This window comes from Platalea leucorodia (assembly GCF_965183815.1).
Source record: "Platalea leucorodia genome assembly, chromosome: 1".
Classification (NCBI taxonomy): Eukaryota; Metazoa; Chordata; class Aves; order Pelecaniformes; family Threskiornithidae; genus Platalea; species Platalea leucorodia.
Window position 1 is genome coordinate 726,388 of NC_138823.1, and position 27,278 is coordinate 753,665.

General features: G+C 58.3%; 2 protein-coding genes across 13 annotated transcripts in view; one reads left to right on the forward strand and one right to left on the reverse strand.

Moving 5' to 3' along the window:
• The window catches only part of BOP1 (BOP1 ribosomal biogenesis factor), a 71,442-nt gene extending 50,679 nt beyond the window's left edge, over positions 1–20,763 (reverse strand). Inside the window, exons 1-3 of one of the 7 annotated variants that reach the window (XM_082308124.1) lie at positions 20,486–20,761; positions 19,087–19,251; positions 4,326–4,436 (exon numbers count right to left, since the gene is read on the reverse strand). In XM_082308124.1, the coding sequence (XP_082164250.1) occupies positions 4,326–4,436; positions 19,087–19,251; positions 20,486–20,563 (354 nt within the window). In that variant the 5' untranslated portion in view covers positions 20,564–20,761. Of the gene's footprint in view, positions 1–4,325; positions 4,437–4,715; positions 4,783–10,082; positions 13,639–13,796; positions 13,933–19,086; positions 19,252–19,405; positions 19,618–20,485 lie in introns of those variants that run through there. The other 6 variants (XM_082308125.1, XM_082308128.1, XM_082308126.1 and 3 more) reach the window with 6 other exon arrangements.
• HSF1 (heat shock transcription factor 1) overlaps positions 19,821–27,278 on the forward strand; it is a 68,952-nt gene continuing 61,494 nt past the window's right edge. For 3 of the 6 annotated variants that reach the window (XM_082308205.1, XM_082308206.1, XM_082308208.1), the window contains exons 1-2: positions 19,821–20,170; positions 20,770–20,853. In XM_082308205.1, coding sequence (XP_082164331.1) covers positions 20,045–20,170; positions 20,770–20,853 — 210 coding nt within the window. In that variant the 5' untranslated portion in view covers positions 19,821–20,044. The remainder of the gene's footprint in view (positions 20,171–20,769; positions 20,854–27,278) is intronic. The other 3 variants (XM_082308209.1, XM_082308207.1, XM_082308210.1) reach the window with 3 other exon arrangements.

The following is a 27,278-nucleotide window of genomic DNA, read 5'->3' on the forward strand; positions in this document are numbered from 1 at the left end:
GCGCACCTGGGAGGCACCCGCGAGCTTTTGCAGAGCCGTGAGGGCAGAGAGCGGAGCGAAGGAGCCCCGACCCTCCTGCCCCATCACCAGAGAGAGGCCCAGCCCCCCAGGCCGGTGGCAAAGCACCCGCAGGGTCGCTCCTCTCCTGGCTCAGCTCCATCCCGGCGGCGCTGCCGCCCTTCCCGCTCCAAGCCCGAATCCCAGGCTCCTCGCAGCCCTTCCTTTCGCACCTTGGCGGCCATCAGACGGGGCCGAGCACGCGCGGCTGCCCGGCCAGACACGCTCGCGGGGGAGATTTGCTAAGCGGTTAACGCAGCCGGCGAGTGGGAAGCCTGGAGCATCTGCTGGAGCCAGGCAGGTCGGGAAGCGCACGCACAGCCGCGCACACACACACGGAGCGATGAGTTGAAGGAGCTGTCTGCCAGCAGCACATTCTGCAGGAGTTTTTTTCTCTCTTGGCTAATCAGCTACTGAAAGAAGAGCTCCCTCAGCCCGGCCAGCCGCTGAGCCCCCCCGCCCGGGTCAGCTGCGCTGCGGAGGAGGGAAGTGGGCTTGGAACAGCCGCCGGCTCACCGAGGAGCACTCAACGCGCCTTCATTCATTATCCACTGACATATGGAATAGTCATTGTGGGAGGAAACAGAACCAAACAAAAGCCCCAAACTGCTTCCTCCCAGCGAGGCCCTGACAGCCTCTGCAGCTCACGGCCATTCATCTCCGAGCGGCCGAGAGGAAGGGACGCTCGGGCTGCGCGGCGAGCGTGGAAGGGATCGCTGGGGGGCCTGGCGTGGGGACCGGCTCCCCGGCAGCACCGGCACGGCGGCCAGCGCGCGTGCACCGGGGCTGTCGTGCCACCCGGCGCGGGGACCCTGCCCGCCGGGCACCGGGAAAGGGCCCTGCGTGCGACACGGGCTCCCCTACCCGCCCCGGCCAGGAAACCAATTTATTTTGTTGTGTCTCTGCTCAGAGCACACGGCAGAGACCGGCCTGGGCGCCCGGCCAGGCTGAGCGCCGGCAGCTGCCAAGTGAGCAGGAGCACAGCTAGAAGAAATTTAGTCTGTGCTAAACACAGGGGCATAGCAGGTCTGAGCTATTATTCTTTATTAAAGAGCTCCGAAGCCCACGCACAGGCGGAGGGGAGAGTGCGCAAGCTCAGAGCCAGCCGCCGGCGGGTGAGTGACAGCCGGCACAGCGGCGGCGCGCTCCGGGGCACCGGCCGTGCCAGCGGTGGCACCGGCTGTGTTCCCAAACCGGCGCTGTTTAGGGAGCAATCCTGCGGGCGCTGCTGGGAGTGGAGCGGTAGGGCAAGCTGCACGGTCAGCTGCGGACGCAGGTGCCCGGTGAGAGGTTTGCAGCCGAAGCCAGGCAAAGGGGAATTGGGGAGCACCCCGAGCTGCACCCAGGGTGCTCCCGGCTGGGGTTGGCGCTGAGCGGCACCCACCAGTGTGACCGGTGGGGAGAGCGGCAGGGGAAGGAGCCGAAGGGGACAGGGACACCTTCCCACAGCTGGAGCTCGCTGCCGCTGGACGCCACGGTATGAACAAGCACAGGGGGGTCACTGCCTATCGATAACGTTTCGAGCTGCTACCATGAAAGATAACAATCAAGTCGGAGATCATTATCATGGAGATAGACACAGCCAGGGAGCACAAGGCTTAATCTCTACCCAGAGGCCGCCAAATTTCTTGCGTGTGCCCCCAGAGCCCCCAGCAGCGACCAGAGCCCAGGGACGATCTGCTCCCGCAGCTCTGCGCCGTGCCCCGGCAGGGCCCCGCCACCCCGGCCGGCCGCCCCGATGCACGGAGGAAGGCTGGCACCCCCAATCCGGCAGCAAAAGGGGTGCTGCGGCCACGCCAGCTCCAGCTTCCACGTGCTCGCCCCGCTCTGCTCTCAAGGCGCCAGGTTCAGGCTGCACCACGCAGCTAAGCCCTGGGCTGGGACGCCCAGAGGGATCACGCTGCCTTGTGCCGAGGGGCGGATCTGGACCCTCCGCCATCACGGATCGCAGACCCAGGTGTTTCACCCCGAGCCCGCTCTCTCATTGCGGAACACTGCCGTTTGCTGGCTCACGTAGAGGCGGTGAAGCAACACAGCCGTGTGAGGCTGGCGGCAGGTCCGCAGGGGTGGGAGGACGCAGGCGGCACGCTGGGCACCCTCCAAAGCCCAGTTCTGCACCCAGCCGCCCCCCCCCCCCCCAGCCGGCCCGCGGACCGGCTGCCTCCGGACAAGGGACGAGCGAGGGGGTAATGAAGCGACACCCAGCACTGAAACCCGTTTGGTTCCGCGGCCAGGCTGACCGAAACCGGGGGCTGCGGGAGAAGCCCCAGTGCCCGCTGGTGGGGCTGGGCCGTGCTCCCTCCCAGCCGGCACCAACAACCCAGAGGAATGGAAGTCCGCGTCCTCGGTGCGCTCCTAGAGAGCAATGCACTAAAGCATCACGTTTCATGAAGAGTAATTAGGACGGGGCTACACGTTAATTGGGATGAGGCTGCGACGGAAGCTAGGTCTCCGCAAAGAGACAATGAAAAATACCGAAATACAGATCTTCTTCGCAGTAAGAAAGTGTTTTCCTGGCCCGACTCGCGCCCGAGCTGCCCTGCCTGAACGGGGGGCTGCCGCCCTCCCCTCCCAGCACTTCTGGGCCACCGAGACACAAAGCACCAGCGAAGCGCTGGGCGATGCTCCTCACGGAGGCGAGCACAAAGCACCCAGTGTGCGCATCCCAGCCGCAGGAAGCAGAAGCATCAGGGTTCTTATGGAAGAGAGATAAATACAATTACAGAGGGAGGGCAGGGGGCTGGGAACGGGGAACAAGGAACAAAGCCACTGGAAGCTGCTCTGATGTCAACAGGTTCTGAATCAGCGCTCCCCCCACCGGGGCCCTGAAGCAGGACCAGCTGGGGAGAGAGAGACCTTGAATTCCTGCATGAAAGGGTTTTTTTCCTGGGTTATGCTGGAGACATTACACAAGTGTATGTTTTCTATAGTCATATATTTCCCCTCTCTCTAAATCTCTATTCCAGACCCGGGGGCAGGGACTGCCGGCAGTTCCAGCGCTAGCCCAGGTGGGCCTCTAACATCTAACCTTTCGGGCCCTCGCTGGACCAGAGAGGCCGGCAGGCACCCGATCCTCCCCCTCCCTCCGCTGGGACCGAAACAGGAACAGATGCATCCCTCAAAGCACCGCTGAACGCAAGCCGAGACCCTTTGAACCGTCAGCGATGCCAAAGAGCTCTCCTGAAGCGTGCAGCCAAGAGTCCCGCGCACATCCCCGCTCCGAAAACTCCCGTCCCAAGCCCCAGGGGCCACGCTGCCGTTTCTCCCGACGTTCCCCCCGTACCCACGGCCGTTCCACGCCGGCCAGGCGCCCCAGGCGAGCGAGCTGTCGGAGCTCCTCGTTCAGAGCGCTTGCAGCGTGCGGCAGCGCCGGCTGGCTCTTCACCTGCCTGGTCACGCAGGATTTTCTGTGCTCTGTTACTTCTCAGTGGCCAAGAAGGAGACAGCCTGAAATATTCCACCTAACCGGCGCCCAGGAGGCTTCTCCAAGCATTTGTCCAAGTCATGCATGAGGCTACCCAGTACCCTTTCAGGTGAACCTAAATCCCAGCAATAAGGGCCAGATCCAACCGCCCCCACAGCCCTTGGCAATCCCTCCGTCCCGACCCCAGGGCTCTACTGAAACAGCTGATTGACGCCAATCGCATTAATTGATTTAGCAGACGATTAAGAAAGGCAATGAAGTTTGTCTGGAACAACCAAACCCTAGGGGCATTTTACTGCTGAGATCCTGCTATCTTCCACACAAGCAGTTTCCAATCTTTTCCGACGCACGAAACTCGGAGAGGTTCCCTCCGAGAGCAGGGCAGCTCCTTGAAAGCGAACGTAACCCCAAGGGCCGCAGGCGAGGCTCAGTCACCTTTTAAACGGCTGAAGAAACCCGCTCTTGACCCGGGGCCGAAAGCCCCAGCTCCGGCTGGGCAAAGACAGCACTTACACGACTTCTGGGAAGCGTGGAAGGGAGGTTCTTCCCATAGGGAAAACGCTGCCCTCTCCAAGGTGGATGTGACATTCCTTTCGGCCGCCCCAGACGCCCCAAGCGACGCACCTGAGCAACGTACCCTCACCGGGAGTCTCCTTAAGCCTTGGTGCCTCGGGCCTGCTATGCGTTAGCAGCAAAGAGCAGTCTGGGCAATTCCCTTTTAGGGACAATATTGCTTGACCACATTCCCTCCCTTCGAGTTCGCAGAGAAGCCAGCACGGAGAAGGAAATCCGTCACCTCTATCTCGTATCCATGTATAAAAGAAAAAGTTGCAATGTGTCCTACCTCTTCATCTGAGCTGTCTTCTTCATATTCATTCTGAGCAAGCAGACCCTTGTTTTCCTCCAATGACGAATCATCCTCCAAGATTTTGCTCTTCCTGGCAGCCCCTTTGGCCTGAAAGACAGAAAAAATTAGGTTAGTAAGATCCCATCACATGAACCTTTGCGTTTGCGTGTCCACTACAGCAGAAACCTTGACCGGGCAACGAAATCTGAAGCTGCCACCAATGTCTAGTCTGCTGCCAGCTCCAAGATCACCAAGAGCACTTCATGCCGCGACCTGGACCGCACTGTGCAGTACAACATCTCACGCTTAGATCCTCTGGGACACCACACGATGGAGGGAAGGAAGGAAGGAAGGAAGGAAAGGGCTCATTAAGCAGCGCGCACTTACGTTCACCGGGGACTGCAAAGGGAGAAAGTCAATCAGCTCTCTTCTGAGGCTGCCAGCTCACACAAGAATTCATTCTCACTCGTTGGGCCCAGAACTTTTCTCTGCAGCCTCCAGATCCCAGCCACCTTCCAGAGTTATTTCAAGACTCTCTGTCCCTCTTTTCCCCTGGAGCTCAACGCTGCTGAGACCATGCAAAGACACAACCGCGGCAGGGGTCGCAACAACCCAACTGCAGGGACAGGCAGAATGCGGAAAGGATTTCCCAGCAACGCTGCCTCCTCTGAGCATCAGTCGGAACGTGAACAGCCAAGGACGAGGTGCCAGGGTGACCACAGGCTCAGGAGGTAAGGAGCACACCAGAAACCACACAAACTCAGACCGTGGAAACAGAAAAATTTATGCTGGAAAGGACCTCTGGAGGTCCCTAATCCAGCCTCCCGCTCAAAAGCGGAGCCAGCTTCAAGGTGAGATCGGGGTGCTCGGGACCTTGTCTGGTCAGGTTTTGAGTGTTTCCAAGGACGAAGATCTCAGCACCTCCCTGGGTCCTGTTCCAGGGCTGCGCAACTCCCGCGGGCACGCACACGCTTCACGTTCAACCAGAATCGTCCCTGCTGCGCCTTGTTCCCGTTGCCTCTCCTCCCGTCCCCAGGCGTCAGGAGAGCCCGGCTCCATCTCCTCCGCACTCCCCCTTGCAGCCGCAGGCAGCAAAGGGATCCCCCTTTGGCCCTTCTCCCGGCTGAAGCAGCCAGCTGGCAGCCCCTCCTCCTGTCCCGTGCTCCAGCCCCGACCATCTCAGTGCCCTCCATTAGACGCATTTCTGTCACTGTGTTGTAACTGGGGAGCCCCAGACTGGACCCCAAGCCCGGATGGGTCTCAGGAGCCAAAGAGAGGTGAAGGACCCCATCCCTGGCCCTGCCGGCTGCGATCCTGCCAGCACGGCCCGAGGCGTGGTGGGTCGGCGTTGTTCGGGGCGCCTGTTGACGCCCCAGGACCCCCGGGTCCTTTCCTCCAGAGCTGCTCCCCGGCCGTTCAGCCCCTGCCTGCCCTGTTGCACGGGGCTGTTCTGCCCCAAGTGCAGGACTTCACGTTCTCCAGCCTTGAACTTCACGTTCTCCAGCCTTGAACTTGACAAGGTGCCTGTCAGTCATTTCCTCCAGCCCATCAAGGTCTCTCTGAATGGCAGATCTGCCCTCCAGCAGATCCCCAATAGATCCTAGAGCCTCAAGTCAGGGCAGACCCAGCAGCACCGTTCTCTTTATCTGGCAGGACAAGCGCACGGGGGTTTCTGGTGCCCACCACAACGCTATCACAAGAGCGGGCTCTTCCCAGCACTGAACTTCAGCGAAGGTCCTGCCTACTGACGGCCTGCACCACGTTTGCTCTCAGGCCTCTCGAGCTGCCGGACAAAGCGTTTGAGACTGGGTAAAGCACACAACCACCTCACCTGCATAACCTGAAGTTACCGGTGGGTTTCAAAGTGATGGAGCCACTCTGAACCCCCAATGGCTTTGGGAGAGACGCGGGTAGAGCACAGGGCAGGAACAGGCTGCAGACACAGCCCCCAAGGCGGCAACGTCACCGTGAAGAAGACTCCCACCGCCACATCTTGCACACCGTGCCAGATGCGTCCAGCTGCGGTTACCCACCGGGAGCGGTGGGACCAACCTCTCACAGGGAGCTGAATGCAGCCTCTAGTGCTTGGGTAATCCCTCTTTTTTTTTTTTTCCCCCATGGCAGAACCTGCAGCGGGCAGGACACACGGACCATACCTTCTGCTCCCGTCAGAGAGACAACCCACGGGGCACGCCTCGGGTAGGAATTAATAATTCCCTCCTCAGACACGGGTAATCAGACAGCACCGAACATCAGACTTCGCCCACTCGCTGACCTGCCGTGTGGGTGCCGAATAAGCTGCAGATCTTTCCCTGGAAAAGAGATTCTCTCTCCCCCCGCGCACCACTCGGAGCGGGGGTAGGGGGAGAACGGGGACCCTGGCTAGATCGGGTTTACGGGAGGATTCGGTGAAATAATCGGAAAAACAGCCCCAGAAAACGTCCCTCGCGGGAGCAGTAAAATCCGCACAGTGTGTGATCACCTTCTGCTGTACGTACACACCAGCGCAGCTCCCCCGAGCCGCAGGGAGAGGGGTGGGAGAGAGCCTGGAAAATACTGGGCCGGCAAGAGGATGAGATTACTGCAAAAACAAAAGGCTTTATTAAAAAATTTTTAAAAAGGAAGATTGGAGATAAGTTTTTTTCCAGGCTTTTGGCGCTACAATGGCCTTGGACTTGAGTTTCCATCTTTCCCTTATTTCCCCCCTCTCTCCGCTGCCACGATGAGACTGGAGAAGGATCCTGCGCCGCAAATCTGGGTTGCTGGTGCCACAAGCTGCCAGCGTCCTCGAGAGCGGAGGCCGTGCCAGGAGGTGGCACACAGTTGCCCCAGCACTCCTGCTCTTACCCCAGTGATGCTCAGCCTCTCAGTCCACGCAATTCGGGAGAAAAAACAGAGGCCCGCGGGCTCCCTGGGTCCCGAGTTTACTCTGAGAGCTGGCACAAGCCAGGATCTTGCCCAGGATTCTTGCAGGAGATTCACCCTGGCTGGCACGCCTGCAAGCAAACCGGACTCCAGCGTCCCGGGATTAGACATACCTATCAGCAGGTTCAAACCCTTCACGAAAGCTTTGCCAGGAAAATAAGAGCGATCTCAGCTAGGACATCAATCACACACCCAGCACCCTAAAACACTTGGCTGAAGCCCAACTGGGCAACAGCGAAGACACACTGAACACTAAAACCATTTCACCAGGAAAAAGAGTCTGCCTGAACCAGACAGGGCTCTAAGGGGGCTGCAGGACAGGCAAAAAGCAGCAGGAGCAGAGGGGCCAGCAGACCTGGTCGCAGGGGACCGCAGTCACCGCTCGCAGCCGTATCGGAAACGCCTCTCTGCGTCTTCCAGCCACGTTCACCTCGACGCAGGCAAAGGTTTTTTTCCCCCGCAGCTGGGTATCGGTCTGCCTGGGGCCCAGCCAGCCGGGCAGGCGGGGACGGGCTGCTCCCCTCCGCTTCGCAGGGGCTGCCTTGGGACGCAGGAATAAAGCCGAAGCTTTGCTCCGCCGCCCAGGCAGCCCCATGCAGAAAGGCTCGTTCCACCAGAGGGCGGCAAGCAATGCCGGACGCACCGCAAAACCCCGCAAAACTGCCCTGCCCGCACCCCTACCGCGGCCGCCGCCAGGGCTGGGGGACGAGGACCACTCGGCCACCTCGGGCATCCATGGCTAGTGGGGATCCAGGAGTCGGCACCCCCAGAGCTCGGCTCAGAGCAGAGTCGAGCAGCGTCACCGACAGCCATCGTCAAACCCCATTTCTGGCGGTTTTGGTCGCTGAAGGGGAGACCTGGGGCTGCTGGTGGGCTTCAACAGCACAGAGAGGGCTTGAGAACAGGTTCAGCTGTAACGAGGGGGACAAGGGAAGAAAGACTGAAGCCTCCCACACCAGTGAGACCTGTAACCTCCTCCCTCCCAAATCCACCACGTGCGGATCAGCTGGGGGTCCTCTACCCCAAACCCCAACAGGTCAGTTCAACAGAAGAGTTGAGAGGAACTAGAAAAAAATCTAAAACCTAAGCTAAAACACAAACCAGACAGGCAAAAAGGGGAGGGAGAATACTGCCAGCCGCCTTTGAGGAGAGCCACATCCTCAGAGCGCTCTGCTTTACACCATCACGAAGGCGTGCGGGACGGCGGGGTAACCGCCCTCGGCCAAGCGCCAAGCTGCTGAGCTGCGGGAGCCTCCCCGTGTCTTGCCCAGGACGAGGTAACAGCTTCCCAGCGCAGGCAGAGCCAGCTCTCCCCAGCTACGCTGCAAAAAGCACATCACGTACCTGACTGCAAAGAGAGTCTTATGCCAGCAAAGATGTTAAGGAGAGGGAATATCTGTAGTTAGAAGTTAAAGGAAACACGCTTTCAGGAACACAAGCCCCTCAGGTGTGAAAGAGAAGCAGAACTGAAGGAGGCTTGCCTATCCCAAAGCCCTTCCACGTCCTCCAGCTGGATAAACTGGTGTGATAAAAGATCCCACCTCTGCCTACACCAGGCCTGCTTATCTCCTTATGCTGTCGCTGCTCTGGCATCCATACCAGACAGCCTCGGAAAGACCGGCTGGGCAGACTGGTCAGCAGCCGCCTGGACTAGCTGAATCGGTACGGGAAGCATCTCCCACTGCATCTGCTAGTCCCTAAAATAAGCATCAGAGCACGTTAACGGCCCAGTTAGATCCTCCTTCTCCTCCCCAAACCAAGAGCCACTGGAAGCTGGATGAAACCATCAGCAGCTCCTTTGGCTCCCCTTCCCCTAAGCAAAACCTGCTTGCCTCCCGCCGTAAAGGTCTCAAAGTGCTCCCACGCAGTTCCTCCTCGGTTGTGGAGAAAAGATCAGAAACTCCTGGCTTCCAGTTTTCCAGCAGGAAGGGAGAAAGGTCCCTGCCGCCCCAGCGATCCCCGGCTACAGCGGAGCAGCCTGGAGCTGCAGAGGCAGGAAAGCTGGAGGAAGGGGACGCAGTAGCTGGGTGCTGCTGCTGCAGAGACAGAGCTGGGTTACGAGGAGCAGAATAGGCGAGGAGGAGGACGGGCAGCAGCAAGACCAGACGCGCTGGAGCGACCGGGTGACAGAACCCAACGTGGAAGCAGCCCCAGAGCAGGCGGGTTCGGGAGCTGCGGCAGCAGCACGCGCTTACATGGGACAAAGCCACCGTCCCTCGCGTTCAGCAGAGGGGCTGCAAGGTTTCTCTCAGCTTTACCAGGTGCCGGGATGTGCACGCAAGCAGCGAGGGAATCTCGCTCCTCAGCGCCAAGCCCAGACCTCGCTAAGATCGTACGGTCGAGGTGGGGAAAAGCAAGCAACCAACACACGCACGTCATCTCTCCCTTTGCTAAAGCGAGATGGTTCTTGGGCCCAATATGGTCAGTTGCTCTGCTCACCCTGCGAGGCAAAACAATGAAATCCTCATTTTTACACATGGAAAAACGATACCTAAAGGAGCAGCGGCGATCTAGCTTGCACGGGGGCTAGAAACAGGATTCCCAAATTGCCAGCCCTGTGAGCTGCAGCGTGCTCGCGCGGGCTGTTCGCCAGAACCTGTCCTCCACCTCCCCTCAACGCACGTCAACACCAACCCGCAGCAACCCCGGCTGTGCCAGCGCCTCTACACCAACGGCTGCTGATTTAGGGACACGCGACGTGCTAGGCTTGTGAAGAAAGCTAAGATGAAGCCACATAATTCCTTCTGATGAGTAGGCTCTCAGGTCCCAAGAGGCCTGTAAGACCAGCTAAGCCTCGTGGCAGCTTAAGGGTTTAAAACACACGTTTACCTCATTATCGGCTCTTGCATTTTAAGAGGTTTCCATTCTCAGGCAACCTCTTGCAAGCGACAAGATGCAAGACGGCATCTCAAGCAACTGCAGGCTGCTGCTAAGTGAATGTACGCGCACGCCTCAGGTTTGAGCTTAGATGTAAGAAGATCCAAACCGACGCCTTCCAAACCAGAGCAGTAAAGCGGCTTCTACCAGGGCCAGGACAAGCCGCCTTGCCCAGCCAGCCTCGGAGTAACCAGGACTACGCGGCCAAGTCTGCGCAAGCAGCTCTCCGAACAGCGGCCTCCGAACGCGCCTGCTGCTGCTGGGAGCCCAGGAGGGGCTCGCGTGGATCCTCCCCGCAGGACAAACCGAGCGCCGTCGGGCCAACGCTGAGAGCAGGTCCCCATCGCAGGCGGAGACAAAGCGATCCTTCCGTATCCCGGTGCCTTGGGCAGAGCGGGTGTTGTCTCGCTTCCACCAGGTCCAGTCGTCTTCCACTAACCGCTCCAAAACCAGGAGACAGGACCTCGGAGCCACGTCACACGCGGCGCTTTGAAGAAGTCGGCTGCTATTAACTTGCTCTTGTCAGCTGGCTCTACGCGTCCCTGTCTCCTAGTACGACGTGTTGATCAGCCAGCCCGTCGTATCTGTGAGATGATTCCCGCCAGAGCTGAAGTCCTGAGGATGGGGAGAGGTAGCTCACGCTAAGACTGTCAGCGCAAGTAACAAGCCTGAAATTTTTCACCCTGTGGGCAGACATCAATTTGTTCCATTTCACGGGGCTGACAGGACGGCTAACAGCACCAGAAGATGAAGTCCGACATGGGAAGAGCGCCTGGCTCACACACCGGCCTCAAGAACGAGCACATCTCAAGACAGAGGCAGCTTGCCAGAGCGCCAGGCAAACTCAGCAGCTTTGCTGTTTACGCCTTCAGCTTTCCCTTGCAGAGCTTTTGTCCGGAGGGCGAAGCGCTGAGCGCGTGGAAGCTGGCCTGTCCCCGCCAGGAGCACGGAGCCCTGCGCCGACCCAGGCTCGCGGCTGAGCACAGCCCTCCGCACCCCGGTAACACCGACACCGGGCCGGGGACACCGAGATCCTACCACTCTCTTGGTGCGGCGGCTTAGCGAGGCACCGCAGGCAAGCTGGGCGCCAGGCAGCAGCACTTCCACTGATGCCACGAGCTGCTGTTGGCGTGAACAGCGGCTTCCCTCCTTCCACGACTGCTAGAAACATGTCCCAGGGGACAAGAGGCAAGAAGGCTCTGCAGAAATCAGGCCGCCACCAAAGAATTTGTCAGCTGCTTTCCTATTTAAGACTGGCGTGGCAAACACGAGTACAAATTAACGCAGAGGAGAGGAGAAAAAGCGACACAGGGCTAGAGAGAAGAACTGAACCAAGGGGCTCCTCTGCCCAGTCCCCAGACGCGCTCTGGCTGATGAGGATAAATCAGCCCCCAATGGTTGGGGCCCTGCTGCTGCGGCTGCGCGGGGCTGCGCCGAAGGCAGCGCGGAGCCACCGAGAAGAAGGAAGACGAGCACGGGCTCGCTGGCAGGCGCTGGCGGAGAAGCGGAGAGGAGCTGGGTACGGTGCTGCAGCCCAGAGCCCTGCGAGGATGCTCCGAGCTGTGCGTCTGAACGGAGGAGGGCAGGACAAGGTCTCCGGGTGCAATCCCTGAAGGAAGGGAAGAGTTAAGCGGCTCCCGCTGCACCGGAGCCTCCCCGATGCCTACAGCCGGCACAGGGCACAGGACAGATTTGTTTCAGGCGCCCGGTGCCACAGCGGGGACTCTCTGACAGAACAGCACTGAAGGGGCTTCCTGGATTATAAAAGCAGAAAATAAACATTTCAGCCTGGCCTTCAACTGCAGGCCACCGGGCTTTTCCCCAGGGGCTCCGAGAGCGGAGTCGGACGGCTCAGCTCAGCACCGGGGCTGCCAAGGAAGAAAGCACAGCTTGTCAGAACGCTGGAAGTCGTTAAGAGGAAATCTAATCCGACAAGGACAGCCTAATATTTACACAGCCCTGCGAGCTGGAGAGGCACTAAGAACGGGGCTTTGCAATCTGCTGACAGGCAGGTGGTGGAAGCGGTGGCCTTTCTCGCTCCTGGGTCCCGAAGGGAGCTGGGACAGCACAACTCAGTTCAGCACCTTGTTGCTCAGACCGGATTAACACTTTTCCACGGGCTGAGGCGCCAGCGCTGGCTCGCAGTTCAGTACCTCTCTCTCTCCTGTCCTCAAGAGAGGCTGCCTTTACTCCTCTGCGGGTTTTTTTTAAGCCCCAAAGACAAGACTTCTTACATTCCAACCTCCTAAAAGCATCTTCTTGGAGAGAGCTGCAGATAGCCACCAGGATCGTGAGAAGGAGCGCAGCTCTGGAGAGGCAGCCCATCATCCCACCACCATCTGTGCCTGAATTCTGCATAGAGACTAACGCGTCCTGAGCTGGTTTGTGTCCCATCGTCTCAGGAGCTGTCAGTCTTCCCATCGCTTCTCGAGGCTGGTCAAACACAACAGTCACAAACTGGGATACCCCACAAGATAAACACACAAAGTAAGAGCATTTCAAACATCGAAACGTTCAGAGAGCAATAACTCCCGTCCCGTATCTAAAGGGTTTCTCCCTCAGCAGACCCGCTGCTTCCAGGGACGGAGCAGGAAAGACAAAGACCAGACCAGCCAAAGAGCATTGGCTTGGCTTCGGCGCCCTCCAAATCACCGCTTTCACCAAGAGAATACCACAGGTTTTATGGAAGCAGCGAGAGACCACGATTAAAGGAGTCGGTTGGCAGGGCCACAACCCCTCGCTGCGAGGTGCGGCGTTAGCAGCATCCTCTCTGTCCGCGGGTCAGAGCTCCCAGCTCTCCCTGCAGCCCCAGACGGGCCTCTCCGTGAGGACCACGGTGCCGAGTCTACAGAAAAGCTCTGGCAACCTGAGCAAGCAAGGCTCCTTGCTGTCTGGTCTCTCAGCAGGAAACCTCAGAGTAATCGCGGAACATCTGCAAGCTTCCCTTCCCTTCTCCGTCCGCACGCCATCCTGCCCCACGAGCTCCCCGATGCTCTCCACGTTTCTCTGGCAGAGCGGGAGACCCTCCTGTCGATTCCCAAGTGCCGTACGCGTTCAGCTGATGCGTGTAGCTCTCCCGCGGGTAGCCCAGAAGCCTCTGGAAGCAGCTTGGGAATCCTCCTCAACCTCGATTAACTTGCTGGACAGACAGACTATACTGAAAGCAAGAGACGCAGGACATGCACAAACCCCTCCAAAAGCGCTCCAGAGCCTGGCTCGAGTGACGTGCACAGTGGCAGGCCATCCCCAGAGAACAACGTCGCCTTTAACATCAAGGCTGAAAGTCCGACGGGGAGGAGCAGGAGGCTCCTCCGGCACCGACTCAGGTGTCCACGCTGCTGGCAAGGCGCAAGCGATGTTGGAGCAAACTGGCATCAGCTGGGAGGTCTAAAGCCAGGTTCAAAGTCAGTTCCACGAGACAGAATGAGGTCTTCGGCTTCGAAAAACAGGGACAGCAAGGCAGTCGTCCGGGCTAGAATGAGCAGGCTCAGCAAAACACACAAGAGGACTGTAAAAATCAAGCCTGAGTCTCCAAGAGGGGGGAAGCTGACCTAGCACCTCTGCTGCCGAAAGGCGGGCTTCACCCTCCCGCCCTCCTCTTGCTGCTCCCCGTGTGCCGGCCCAGCTCCCGTCGCGCTCCCCGGGGAGCCGACTCAACCCGCTCACCTGGCGGAAGGGAAACCACCTCAGCAGGAGGAGCGACGGCTCTCGGTCGCGCCGCCGAGGCGACCTGGCTCGGGGAAGCACCTTCTGAGACGCAGCAGAACCAGAAGGGAGAGGACCAGGCCGGAGATGGGAAACGTCCCCGCTCTGGCAGCCCTCAGAGAAGCTGCCGACTGCGAAGTTCGTTAGCCTGCTGTGAAAACACAGCTTCAGAGAAGCTGCCAGGGAGGGTCCGCGCTCTGTATTTGCACTTTATTACCTAACTGCAGGGAGCAGGGAGAACTGGGGGCTGTCACCGCCACACGTAGTAACGACAGCTCGGTGTTACGGCTGAGGGCTGCTTTTGGCACCTACCATCATGTCCCCAGCAGTGCTACGCCGTACTGGAAATGAATGCTGGATAATTTGCAACACGTTTTAAGCTTAGGGCTAAAAATCAATTAAATGTCCGAGAACGAGCTGAGCAAAGGCAGAAGAGACTGGCCTCCCGAGATCCCCGCTGTCAGAGATACCTGTTCACAGGCAGGCTACAAATCGTCATTCCGCAACACTCCAAAGCCACCACACCAACCTACCAAACACAGAACGACATCCAAGAACTGACTACACGCTTTCGGGCAAGCGTTAAAATCCCCGAAGGAGCAGGGACAGGCCCCCTTCTGGAAAGGCTGCTGACAGAGGTGCAAGTTAAGCCATTCCCGCTCTCGGGGGTTAAACCCCCGCGAGGTCTCCCCGGAGCATTTCAGGGGCACGGCCCTGGGCAGCAGCGTCCTCTGCTCCCTTACAGGGAACGTAGCTCGGAGCGGATCCTACCGCGCAGCCAAAGCCATGGATTAACGTCAAGGATGCTCAGAGCCTGTGTTTCTTTTCGGCGTGCTTTTCTTCTCTTTTCTGCGTTCCTGTAACTAAGAACCCGACAATTCAGCTCTGCCAGAATAAAAACTCGTTTGGTGGCACCCGAAGACCGTTCAGGGTTTGCCCATCGCTTTGGCTAAACCACTCCTACAGAGCATAGCGGACTAAACAAAATTTAGCGGAAGAGCTAGCACGAGCTAATATCACAAACGCCAGCTCAAGGGAGAGCAAGGGCCCGGGGGCAGATCCCCCCACTGCCCCACAGCAGAGGAAACCGCGGCGTGGCAACTCACAGCTCGCCGGGAGCCTCAGCTTCTTGCCCATCGCGCTAACGGCAGCTCCGAGGCTTGGCAGGCCCTTAGATGCGGCCACGGATGCCCACAGCCAATCCTCCTGTCTTACAAACATAACAAAAAATAACCCCCCGGCAGGTTTTGCCATCGCAACCAATCCAAGTAAAGCTTTAGCTTGCCTTTTAACAGCATTTTCATAACTAACTCCTCGGGAATTAAGCAGGTTTGCCCACGGTAGAGCCGACGAACAGAAATCAAAGGTTTCAAGAGTCTGCAATTAGGAGACCAGAATTTGAGAAATCTCATTCAAAATTAAACCTATCTATCCAGCTCTCCAACACTAGCAAGTGAAATATTTTCTAAGCAGAAGCTAGTTCTCTTCTTTCTTGCCCCAAAGCCGCAAGTCCATTTTTAAATACAACGATATCATAGGAATAGCACCGGCGCCCCGCGTTCCCGCCACCTCCACCGGCGACCCAGCAGTTCTCCGCAGCGGAGGAGGACACCAAGCGCCCCGATGACCCAGCTCAGAGCTGTCCTACGAGCACTCGTTCCTCAGACCCTCCCGTAGCTCCATTTTCTTCTCCAAGGTTTCCCACCCATGAAGCAGTGAGCGCCGTGCCAAAGCCAAGAGGAAAAGCGGGACGCTGCGTAGAGCAACGGCCCAGGGAAGGCTCAAAATGCTCCTGGGACAGTCTAACTTTGTGATTTACCTCTGCTCTCCCCAAGTCCTGAGCGGTTTCAGTGCAATGTAAGATTCTAAACTGCACACAGCTCACGAAACCATCGAGTCTCTCTGAAAAGCTGTCGGAACCGCCGAAGCTTCTCACACTGTAACGCAGCAGTTTTCAACCCATTTACTTACAGCATTACACAAAGGCCCCGTGAAGAAGGAAGAGAGGAAAACCCAGCCGCAGGAGGCTGTAGTTGACTACGCCGGGTTCACAGCTCCGTCAGAAAGCACTTAGGGTTGCTGCACATCAAAAAGGACAGAGGTGCAGACAGTAGATTTACGTCCTTGCAGGACCCCAGAGCAGAAAAGGGTCTGAACAGACCAAAATTCTGTTAAACTCTGCACTGGGAAAGCGATGCCCTTGCAAGGAGCGTTCCTTTTTTCCAAACAGAAACACCACGTAAATGTATTCCTGGCCAAGTCCGGCGTGTTTGACCTCTCTTCCCCCTGTGAAACCCCTTCAGGACCCTTCCCCCCAAGAGCAAATCCAGTCAGGTCCCTGCTTGGGACAGCGGCGGTTTGTGTCAGGGAGCTCCCTTCACCCGCAGCCCGGCAGCACACGGGGCTCCTGCGCGGCAGGAACGGCGCCAGCTCCCGTCCTTCTGCTAAGGCACCGTTGCCTTTGCACAGTGAAGGCCCCAAAGACCCAGCGAGAAAGGAAATTGGGAATCCGACTTCACCGAGACGTCGCTACAAAACCAACAGGTTATCCCTGCCCAAAGCGGCAGCGAGGCCAAAAACGGGACGTATCGCACAGCAAGGGAAACAGGGCTCAGGATCAACCCCCCGACCTCCTCGGCTGCGGCCGCTGTTGCTCTTTTTCAGGCTGTGCTACCAGCACAAAGCACGCGGTGTTCCCGTGCGGAGCGGAGCATCACGTCCAGCTCGACCTGCAAGGAGACAGCGATGGATCCCAGTATCTGCTTTCTTACGGACACTGCACACGCTCGGATACAGAATAAAAGGCTGAAGAATCGGGTGGGGTGGGCACAGAACCAGCCCCGGCTCTCAGACAGACAGACGGACGGACACACGATGCACTGGCAGTCAGTCCTGGCTTAAGCAAGCGTCTTGCTGCTTACATGGCCGTGTGGCAAAACAGTGCCGAGAGCCGACGCCAAAGAAAACAACCCCCGCTACCAGCGCTTTTGGGGACCGATTGTTCTGAAAAGCAAAGCAGAACAAAAAAAAGGCCTCGCTTCCGCAGAGCGATTTCTGGATCGGCCGCCAGGCCTGGCCCACGCCGTGGATTCGTAAGCAGCTGCTGAAGCACGAGGACGAAGGCGGCGGCGGGGTGGGAAGAAGCGGCCGTCGATGGAGACGACCCAAGCGGGACTGCTGCCGAACAGCGGCACCGCAGCCCGAGGCGCTCCCGGGGGATCCTCGGCAGGTTACCAGAGGAACTTTCTACTACATTTCTACTCCAGACCTTGGTAAAGCTTCTATTCATCGTCCAAACAAATAAATGAATACACAGAGCTAGGGAGCCAGAATCATAACAGGGCACGTTTTGTTAACAAGCCTGCGGCGTGACCCAGGGCGAAGCAGTGCCCGAAGCACCAGGGATCAGCACGTTAATATCCACGATAAATGAGAGCGTGAATTTTTCCATCAATCTTCGTGCCTGCACCTTCTGACACAGAAGTGAGACTATGTCTTGGTAATTTTTTTTTTTTTTTTAAATCTCCAATCTACGAGAGAAGCATCACTACGAATACCGACTCTAGAAACGCAAACTGGCACAGAAGCTGTTTCCCTGTTACCGAACGAGCAGCACCACAGCTCTCCACGCTGCGTCTCATCACGGAAGCGTCACCTATCTCTGTGCACGTAGGGTTTCCCCCTCGCTGATCCCGCGTGGTCAGACGCCCCTGACCCCCCGGAGACGGGAGCACGGGCGCTCAGCCTGCGTGAACCCCCCCCCCCGGCATCTCCGAGGCCCCTGCAGCTCGGATTCCTCGCGCCAACCCAGCTGCACCGCACAGCCCGAGGCCCAGCTTGTGTAACTACAGAAAAACAGCTAAAAAAAAAAATAACCTAGATACTTCATAGGCCTAAACCAGCTTCCTCTTCACAGATGTTTTGCTATGGTTTATGCACACAGCTGTGATTTGGCTTTTTCTCCACAGCAAGGGGCACCAAAACCAGGCAGAGAGGCACCAATACCAGGCACGCCTGTTCCTCCTCCTCTGCCAGGCGAGCAGTGCCTGGGGGCCTGTACAGAATCACAGAATCATTTAGGTTGGAAAAGACCTTCAAGATCATTGAGTCCAACCGTTAACCCAGCGCTGCCAAGGCCACTACTAAACCACGGCCCTCAGCACCACGTCTGCCCGGCTTTTAAATCCCCCCAGGGATGGGGACTCAGCCCCTGCCCTGGGCAGCCTGGGCCAGGCCCTGACAGCCCTTTGGGGGAAGAAGTTTTTCCCCATACCCAACCCAACCCTGCCCTGGCGCAGCTTGAGGCCGTTCCCTCTCGTCCCAGCGCTTGTTCCTGGGGAGCACAGACCGACCCCCCCGGCTCCAGCCTCCTTTCAGGCCGTTGCAGAGAGCGATGAGGGCTCCCCTCAGCCTCCTCTTCTCCAGGCTGAGCCCCCCCAGCTCCCCCAGCCGCTCCTCCCCAGCCTTGTGCTCCAGCCCCTGCCCCAGCCTCGCTGCCCTGCTCTGGCCACGCTCCAGCCCCTCCATGGCCGCCTTGGGGTGCGGGGCCCAGCGCTGAGCACAGCACTCGAGGGGCGGCCTCACCAGTGCCCAGCACAGGGGGACGATCCCTGCCCTGCTCCTGCTGGCCACACCGTTCCTGATACAGGCCAGGATGCCACTGGCCCTCTTGGCCACCTGGGCACCCTGCTGGCTCGTGTCCAGCGGCTGTCGACCAGCACCCCCAGGCCCTTTCCCGCCGGGCAGCTCCCAGCCGCTCCTCCCCACGCCTGCAGCGGTGCCTGGGGTTGTTATAGAATCATGGAGTCACTGAGGTTGGAAAAGCCCTTCAAGATCATCGAGTCCAAGCGTTCACCCAGCACTGCCAAGGCCACCACTAAACCATGTCCCTCAGCACCACGTCTGCCCGGCTGTTAAACCCCCCCAGGGATGGGGACTCAGCTCCTGCCCCGGGCAGCCTGGGCCAGGGCCTGGCAGCCCTTTCGGGAGGGAATCGCTCCCAACGCCCGGCCTGAGCCCGCCCCGGCGCAGGCTGAGGCCCTGCCCTCCGTCCCCAGCGGACGGCTGCCCCTCTGGGGCTGGGGGGGAACCGCAGGCCGGCGGGGCCAGACGGGCGCCCCGCAGCCCCGGCCCCAGCGGGGAGCCCCCGGGCCTGGCCCCAGCCGTCCCCGGGCGGTCAGGATCCCCCCCGCCCCGGGGGACCGGCAGGGCCCACGCCGGAGCGGGCCGTGCACGGCCGCTGCGCCCTTACGTGTGTCCGGGGGGGCGAGCGGCCGCCGGGGCCTTCCTCGGGGCCCTCCTCCTCCTCCTCCTCCTCCTCCTCCGCCGAGGTGCTGTCGCTGCCCGAGTCCTCCAGCCCCGAGTAGACGCTCTCCTCGCTGTCCGTCAGCTCCTCGCTCTCCCCGGCGGGACGCGGCTGGAAGGGAACGGGGCGGGAACCGCGTCAGGACGGCGGCGGCCGCGGCTCACGGAGGGGCCGCACCGGGACCGGGCCCCACCGGGACCGGGACCAGGCCCAGGCCCGGGACCAGGCCCCGCCGCCCCCGTCACCATGGCAACGCCCCCCTCACCTGCTCCATGGCTCCGTCCCGCCGCTCCGCGTGCGCCGCCGCCGCCGCCGTGCACCACGTGCGCGCGCGGGTCAGAGGTCACGGCACCGCCCCCCCGCAGCCCCGGTCAACGCCTTTCCCGGCCCCTCCCCCCCTCCACGCACCGCCCCCGGGGGGGAGGAGGAGGGGCCGCGCTCCCGGTAATGGGGGGGGAGGGGAAAAATCGGGGAGGGGTCAAAGGGGAGAGGTGACTCGCGCGCAAGGGCACGCAGTGGGCGTGGTCTCCGCGACGCGCGTGCGCGGAGCGGGCCGTCGCCGCCGGGCGGGCGGGCGGGGCGCATGCGCGCGGCGGAGGGGGCGTGTCCACGCCGGAGGAGGGGGGCGGGGCCGCGCATGCGTGGGGCGGCGCCGCGCGCGGGGCGGGGGGGGCCTGGTCTCGGAGGCGTCCCAAGATGGCGGCGGCCATGCTGGGCCCCGGGGGTTGCGGTGCGCAGGCAGCGGCCCGGCCCCGCCGTGACGGCCGCCGGCGGTGCTAAACCCCGTAGCGCCCGCCCGTCCTCGGCCCGCCTGGAGGCGGTTTCCCGGGGGGTGGGGCGCCGGGGCGTTGCGGCCTGCCCCGGGGCCTGTAAGCGGGCCCTGAGGGCCGCCGCCGCCGCCGCTATGGAAGGGCCTGGCGCGGCGGCGGTGGGCGCCGGTCCCGGCGGTAGTAACGTACCCGCTTTCCTCACCAAGCTGTGGACCCTGGTGGAGGATCCCGACACCGATTCGCTCATCTGCTGGAGCCCGGTGAGTCCCGGGGAGGGGACGAAGCGGACGAGGCCCCCGGGGCCCGGCTCCCGTCAGCGGGCAAACGCCCGCTGACGGGAGCCGGGCCCCGGGGGCCTCGTCCCAGGCGTGTCCGCGGCCTCCCCCGGGCTCCGGAGTGACTTTCCCAGCCTCGGGCCTGGTCCTCGCTCTTTACCGGTGTGTCACAAGATGGGAGCGGGTTCCTGTCACTCTCCCGGCCTCGCAGTCGCTTTTACCCCTTCCTAATTAGAGGTGCTGCCTCTTTCCCCGCTGATTATCCCGCCCTTGCGCCTCATTACCCCAGCCTTGCAGTACCTCAGGGGGAAATGAGCTATCCCGTCTACTCGAGGGGAAAAAAATCCAGCGTCCAGACGCTCCTCTAACTGTTTCCATGGCAGGGGATGCTCTGCGGCTTTTAGCCGTGTCATTATAACAGCCTATGCTGGTTTTCCGGCGTGTTTTTACAGCGCTGGCCTGATTTGGGCTTGCACGGCTCGTGCAAATCCCCTTTTTCCATCTTTTTTAGCCGCGTGGGGAAGTTTAAGTTTTGTCTCAAAGATCGTAGTATCCGGACCTAAATGCCGCGAGCTCTTTTTCAGAGGCAGTTACATCTACGCTGTTTGCCTGAAATCAAACGGGAAAAGTTTTCTTGCTGCTCGGTTCCTAACCCAGCAGACCAAACAGTTAAGTAGAAATAATTTCTCGCAATTACTGTCTGCTGTATTGCCGTATCGCCTCGCTTCGACCGCAAATCAGGCGTTTGCCACCAAAACTGTCGAGGGAAGAGAAATGCGGTAATATTGGTAAGAGTGGGAAAGGACTGTCCTACAGAGGTTTGGCTTCAGATGGGCGTGAGGGGCTAGGACGAGCGGAACTGCTGTTCCAGATAAGAAAACGTGAAAGATAAGGACCAAAATAAAAGCATAAACACGCCGGGAATGTTTTTTTCGTAACCCTTGGTGGTGGCTGCTCTCCACCACCTCGAACTGTTTGCTTATCTGACTCAACGTGGCAGTAATGAGATGAAAGCCCTGCGCTGGCTGTTTGCTGCAGATATCGCATTGCTCTTAACTTTGCAAGTCATCGCCTCCGACCAAACGCCTTCCCCTGTTACTAGAGCAAACCAGGATTTAACGCCTTGTGTTTAAAGAGTTTGCGTTCGTTTTTGTGTTGCTGAAACACCGCGAGAAACGGCGTTTAGGGGCAGGGGGCGAGTGGCATCGCCCCGCTCCCCCCGTGCCTGGGGGCTGCAGCGCACGGGCAGGTCGCCTTCCTCCTGGGGCTGGGTGCGAGAGGCGCCTTGAGGATGCGGTGGAAACTTTGGGCCGCTGAATGCGGACGGATTCGCTGTTTGGCCGGTGTTTAAGTTAAGCGGTGCCACGGGGAGCGCGGAGTAATATCTGTGGAATTAGTATCTATATGCAAATCAGCACGCTTTTGCAAATAGGTTTATATACTTTGCTTATGTTGGCAGGTAAAGCAAGTTGCTGCATCTTTACATTTCTCCTTGCCCAAAAGATTTTTGCCAGTGTCCTGAGTGGAGAAGGAAAGCGGTGTTGGTGTTGAGACTGGCCAGGCGAGTTCCTGCCTGCTGCGTCCATCCCTTCGGCAGTCCGCTGCCCGCTCTCCTCTGGGGTTGTCGTTCCCCGGGACCGTTTTGGTTTGTAACGGGATTTTCCCAAGCCGTCCTAGCCCACCCGTGGGGCAAGCGAGCTGCTGCTGTAGGTGAGCGCGAAAAGGGGGGAAAGAGAGGTTCGTACGCGGGTTTTGCCTCTAGCGAAGCCGTGCGCTGGGTGAGGTTGCTTGGCAGTAGCTGTCCGGGTACCTGTTCTTGGCCCGGGCTGAACGTGCAGTCTCCTGCTTCGTTCACTGAGGGATAAACGGCTTTCATTTACTGCCTGTTTGCTGCGGGGCAGCAGCGTGCGTGAAGAGCAGCGCGGCAGCTGGAGCGCCGAGGTTCAGCCCGGATCGAAACTTTATTCCAAAGCAACTTTGCCAGTCTGATAAATAGATTTTTATTTCTTTTTTAAACTCCTTTAGACTATTGGTAGGTGGACAAACCTTCTAGGTCTTGGCAAGAGCTGAGAAAGCGTGGTCTGGGTGGATACAGCTCTCAAAATGTATTGTTAAGTCTTAGATCCCAATGATTTTCACTTAAGAAGCAGGGTTCTGCTCGTGTGGAATGACCGTGTCCGGCGCCTGAGCTCCTTGTTGGTCCTGGTGTTGAAACTAAATGTTCTGCGAGTCAAGGGAATCTGTGAAAACCTGTGGAAAGGTTGGGTCTTCCCCTAGGCAGTTCTCTTGATTTTTTTTTTGTTAATACAGACTGGGATACAGAAACAAAGTAGTTGGTTATCCTCAAGCTTACTCAGGTCATCAGCAGTTGATTATTCTCAGCTTACTGTGTTTAATTCCTTTCTTTCAATTTCCTTTAATAATAGGTGGAAGAAATAAGCTGTAGGGGTTCAGGACTATGGATCTCTAAGTGCTTGCAGTAAGGAAAGGGATCTTTCACGTGTGTTTGGGGAGAAATCATCTCAGTAGAAAGCAGGAAAGTGAACGTAAGGGGGAGATAACGAAGCAGAGTACACTTTTTTATAGAATCATCATAGAATCATTAAGGTTGGAAAAGACCCTTAAGATCATCGAGTCCAACCGTTAACCTATTTAAATATATAACTTCTGATTTGACTTCTTTGAAGGTAGGGTCTTCACATTTTATTTGTGATTCCTTGACATACTTATTTTTATAAAAGCTCTCTCATCCCTACAGCTAACGTTAATGATTCAAACCTCCCCCCGGGCGCAGTCACCGCGTGTCCCAAAGGCAGGATGGCTTCTAGGCGTTTATCGCATCCTCAGCATCAGATGCTGCGACAGCCGGGTTTCTGCCCTGCCTCATCCATAAATCCCGCCCTGTTTTCTCAAGTGTAACGCTGCCACTTGGGATCAGAGACTCTCGGATTTGCTGACCAGAGTTCTGGGAACGTACCCCCGTCTGCTCGCGCTGTTCTGCGCCCTCACCAAAGCCTCTCGGCCTCGGGGGCAGCCAGCTGAGCTGGATTTTCCAAAGGGCACGCAGATAGAAATGCGTTTTCCTCATTGTTTCAAAGCAGTTGGTGCTTCTCACATATAAAGATGAGACGGCACCCAGCTGAATTGCTGGGCAGCAAGTTTAAAAGGCAGATATCTCGTAATGTCGCTCACGGATTGTGCAATCACTCCCCACAATGACGGTGCGCAGGCCAAAACCGTAGAAGAATTTGAAAAGAGTTCAAGAAGGATGGATTGTTTCCTTATAAAACGCAACATCTGGATATCATTTCTGCCCTCAAAAGTACCAACGCTGCTGTTTGCTGGTGTAAGTTTGTTAGGGAAAGTTGATGTTGTCTTGCTTAGACTGTTCCCCAGGCGTGTGAGTGGCATCTTGTCTCCCTGGAGCTCGGTCTGCCGTGGGACAGCAGGTCCTGTTAACTCTGCGGCAGGTTTCTCCATTGAAACAACCAAGTCCAAGTATATTTGGGATACAAATAATAGGACTAATTGAAGACTAGTTTATTTTTGACGTTATTTGCTACATTTACCTCCCTCTCCAAGGCATGCGCTCACCTCAGTTAGGAGTTGGCTGCTGCCAAAGAGTGCAGACCTGCTCCTGCCACCGTCTTTGCATCTCTGCTAGTGATCGCGGGGCCTCGGTGAGTTGATTCAGCTTTTTGTCCTCCACGAGTTGGTTATTTTTTTTTCCTGGGTATTTTTCTGTTGAGCTGGTGAGTTTTAGTGACTCATCCTGCTGGAGGTAACGGGAAGGTGTACCTGGGGATGGTAGGAAGAGGGGGATGACCTTTGCTGGTAGCAGCCACCTTGAATTGAGTTAGTTGGCGGGTGGATGGCTCACGAATCTCTGGAGGCCGGGAGATGCTCTGAGGAAGCAGCCCTGCATTAGGCGTCCTTTAAGCTCCTGCTTAGGCATCGTCTGTTGGCTGCTGTCACACAGAGACCTCTCTTCTGGCTTGGTGGGCAGCTCTTGGGTTAACGTTGAGCCTTCCCCGCCTGCTTCCCTTGTGTGAGCTGTAGCACTTGTCCTGTTCGTAGAATCACAGAATCGTTTAGGTTGGAAAAGACCTTTAAGATCATCAAGTCCAACCGTTAACCCAGCACTGCCAAGGCCACCACTAAACCATGGCCCCAAGCACCACGTCTGCCCGGCTTTTAAATCCCCCCAGGGATGGGGACTCAGCCCCTGCCCTGGGCAGCCTGGGCCAGGCCCTGACAGCCCTTTGGGGGAAGAAGTTTTTCCCCATACCCAACCCAACCCTGCCCTGGCGCAGCTTGAGGCCGTTCCCTCTCGTCCCATCGCTTGTTCCTGGGGAGCAGAGACCGACCCCCCCGGCTCCAGCCTCCTTTCAGGCCGTTGCAGAGAGCGAGGAGGGCTCCCCTCAGCCTCCTCTTCTCCAGGCTGAGCCCCCCCAGCTCCCCCAGCCGCTCCTCCCCAGCCTTGTGCTCCAGCCCCTGCCCCAGCCTCGCTGCCCTGCTCTGGCCACGCTCCAGCCCCTCCATGGCCGCCTTGGGGTGCGGGGCCCAGCGCTGAGCACAGCATTCGAGGGGCGGCCTCACCAGTGCCCAGCGCAGGGGCACCATCCCCTCCCTGCTCCTGCTGGCCACACTGTTCCTGACACAAGCCAGGATGCCACTGGCCCTCTTGGCCACCTGGGCACACTGCTGGCTCATACTCAGCCGGTGAACTGAGCTTGTGAGAAGCTCAGAGAAGCGCCAGAGCCAGGAGGGCAGGGGAAAGAAGCCGTGCCCACCTTGGTGGCAATATCTTGGCTGCGCCTTTGGCTCGTCTGTGCGACACCTCACGCTGTCTGCTGGGGATCTGATGCTCTCCTCTTCCCTCGTGGCAGCCGCGAGTCTCATCTGGATCCTGAGGGAGCTAAACTGGCAGGAAAACGGGTTTGCTTTTACTTCCATGGACTGACAGGTTGTGGGTTTGGGTGAGCGTTAGGGCCAGCAAAGGTGGGTCAGGGCCGCTCCTCGGTGTCGGCAGGGTGCTCGATTGGCATGTGAAACTGTGGCTTACGGTGAAGGGCTGCCAGATAGCCGCCTTCGTCTTGCAGTGGTTAGGTACAGTGGGTCTGGCGGCAGTTTTGGCCCCTCCTAAGTTAAATCACCTGGATGAAGAGGCAAACAGACGCCTGCTCAGCAGTGGGCAGGGTCTGGGCCTCCCCTTGGTGGTGGCCAGCCCATAAATCAGCACAAGCTGCCGCTCTGCCCGGGTTGTCCCGTCCACCCTGTGATGGTTGGACCCTCTGCTGAGCCTGTTCCGTCTGCTGAAGAGCCGCGCTGGCTCGGAGGGGTCCTGGGGGCTGCAAATAGCAAAAGGGGGATGAGGGACGGAGCGAGACCTCCCTTTTCTTGCAGGTGTTACCTGGTTTTTGGCTGGCCCTGCGTCTCGTGAAGTCCTGCCTTCAGTGCGTCCCCTGTTAGGGGGAAGGGACGCAGGCTGGGGGAAACCAGCCGCTCCCGCTTTGCTGTTATAGTCCTCATCTTGAAGGCAGCGTCAGGTTCAGAGCCACCGGCTCGGTTCGCTTCGCTTGGGGAACAGGGACGACAGAGGTGGGGAGGGAGGGCGTGGGAGAACGTGGAGAAGCTCCTGACAGGGAGAGTTAGGAGGAAGCGGTGAAATTTGGTGTCCTACCCCGACAGTCACTCTTGTCCAAGTCTTAAACCTGAGTTTAGAATGTGCTGAGCTTAGGCTTGTGGAGCCTGAGCATCAGCCCTTGTATCAGCCTGCAGTCTAAATGAAACCACCCGCTGCTGGAAAACCCCGCGCACCCGTTTCTGCTGCAGCAGAAGCCCGGATTCCGGTACAGGAAAGCCGACGTGGTGAGGCACGGGGTGCGCCAGCGAGGCCGGGGACGTTACCGTCCGGACCGATACGAGCATACAAGTGACCCTGAGGCTTGCCCGCCTCGAGAAGTGGCCGGGCTCTTTGAGGGGGTGACTCCAACCTGGAAGGCAGCCACCCGTGGAAGAGCAAGCCCTCCACGGCACGCTGATCTCAAGCAAAGCGTGAGCGAGGTGCTGCTTCCATGCAGTCGCGTTTCAGTCTGATGGCTCTGTTAATGCTCTTGGACAGCGGAGGGGAGCAGAGTGCATGAAATAACCTCATCAGCAGCTTGTTTTGCCTGTAAACATGTACGCGCTTTCTGCACAGCTTGCCAAATTCGAGGCCAGCTCTCATGAGGTTGGTGCCGAGGTCCTTGCCTGCGCTAGGAAAATTACTTTTTGCTGAAACTGTCTGTCACCGGTTGGGTCCATCAAGAACGGGGTTCCCGGGGGCTTAATTCTTGCTGTGCAGGAGACAGCACTTGCCCTCCCGCTGTTCTCCAAACCAGCGTTGCCTCAAGGCAAGGTACCGCTTCGGTGAAGAATTGTATGGAAAATCTGAGCGTACGGCTGGAAACAAGGGATGTGCGGAAGAGTTACAGTACCAGCACGCGCCTAAAGAGTTGTGATTTATCGTCTGTGAAAGTTAACTGAAAATGGAGGAATCGGGAAGAGGAAGGGTTTATAGGTGCCACGCAGTGAACGGAGGGAATGTGAGGTTTTATCTGATATTGAATCCCTCACGTGCATAGGTAATAGCAGCTTCCATGGTTTTCAAGGGGAAGTTGATCCGGTCTAGTATATAGGGTGAGGGTTTGTTAAATAAGGCATTGGGCTTTTAATGAAATAAAATTGAACCATTGTTCAGAGCTTTTATGTTTGAATTAATTACTTATTTTCAAATTCTGCGTTTGCAATGCAAATTCAAAATGAAGCTGACTCTGGTAAGCGTGGCGATCAAAACACAGTGCATATTTTTACAGGGCAGTGATAGCTGTAATCATGTTGGCTTTCCGATTGAATCTAAATTCAGGAATGTGAGCCTTTAAAGGTCGGGGGTTTTTATCTCAGTCAAGCTAAAAGGTTCATTTAGAATCATAAGGCGAAGGTCCAGGGTTAGGTAGGAGCCTAAAGGGACTCAAGAGCTTCAAGAGGTAGCGCTTAATGGGGAAGCTCTGCGTAGGGGTGAAGAGTGCTGGTGGCCAAAAAAGCTGAACTG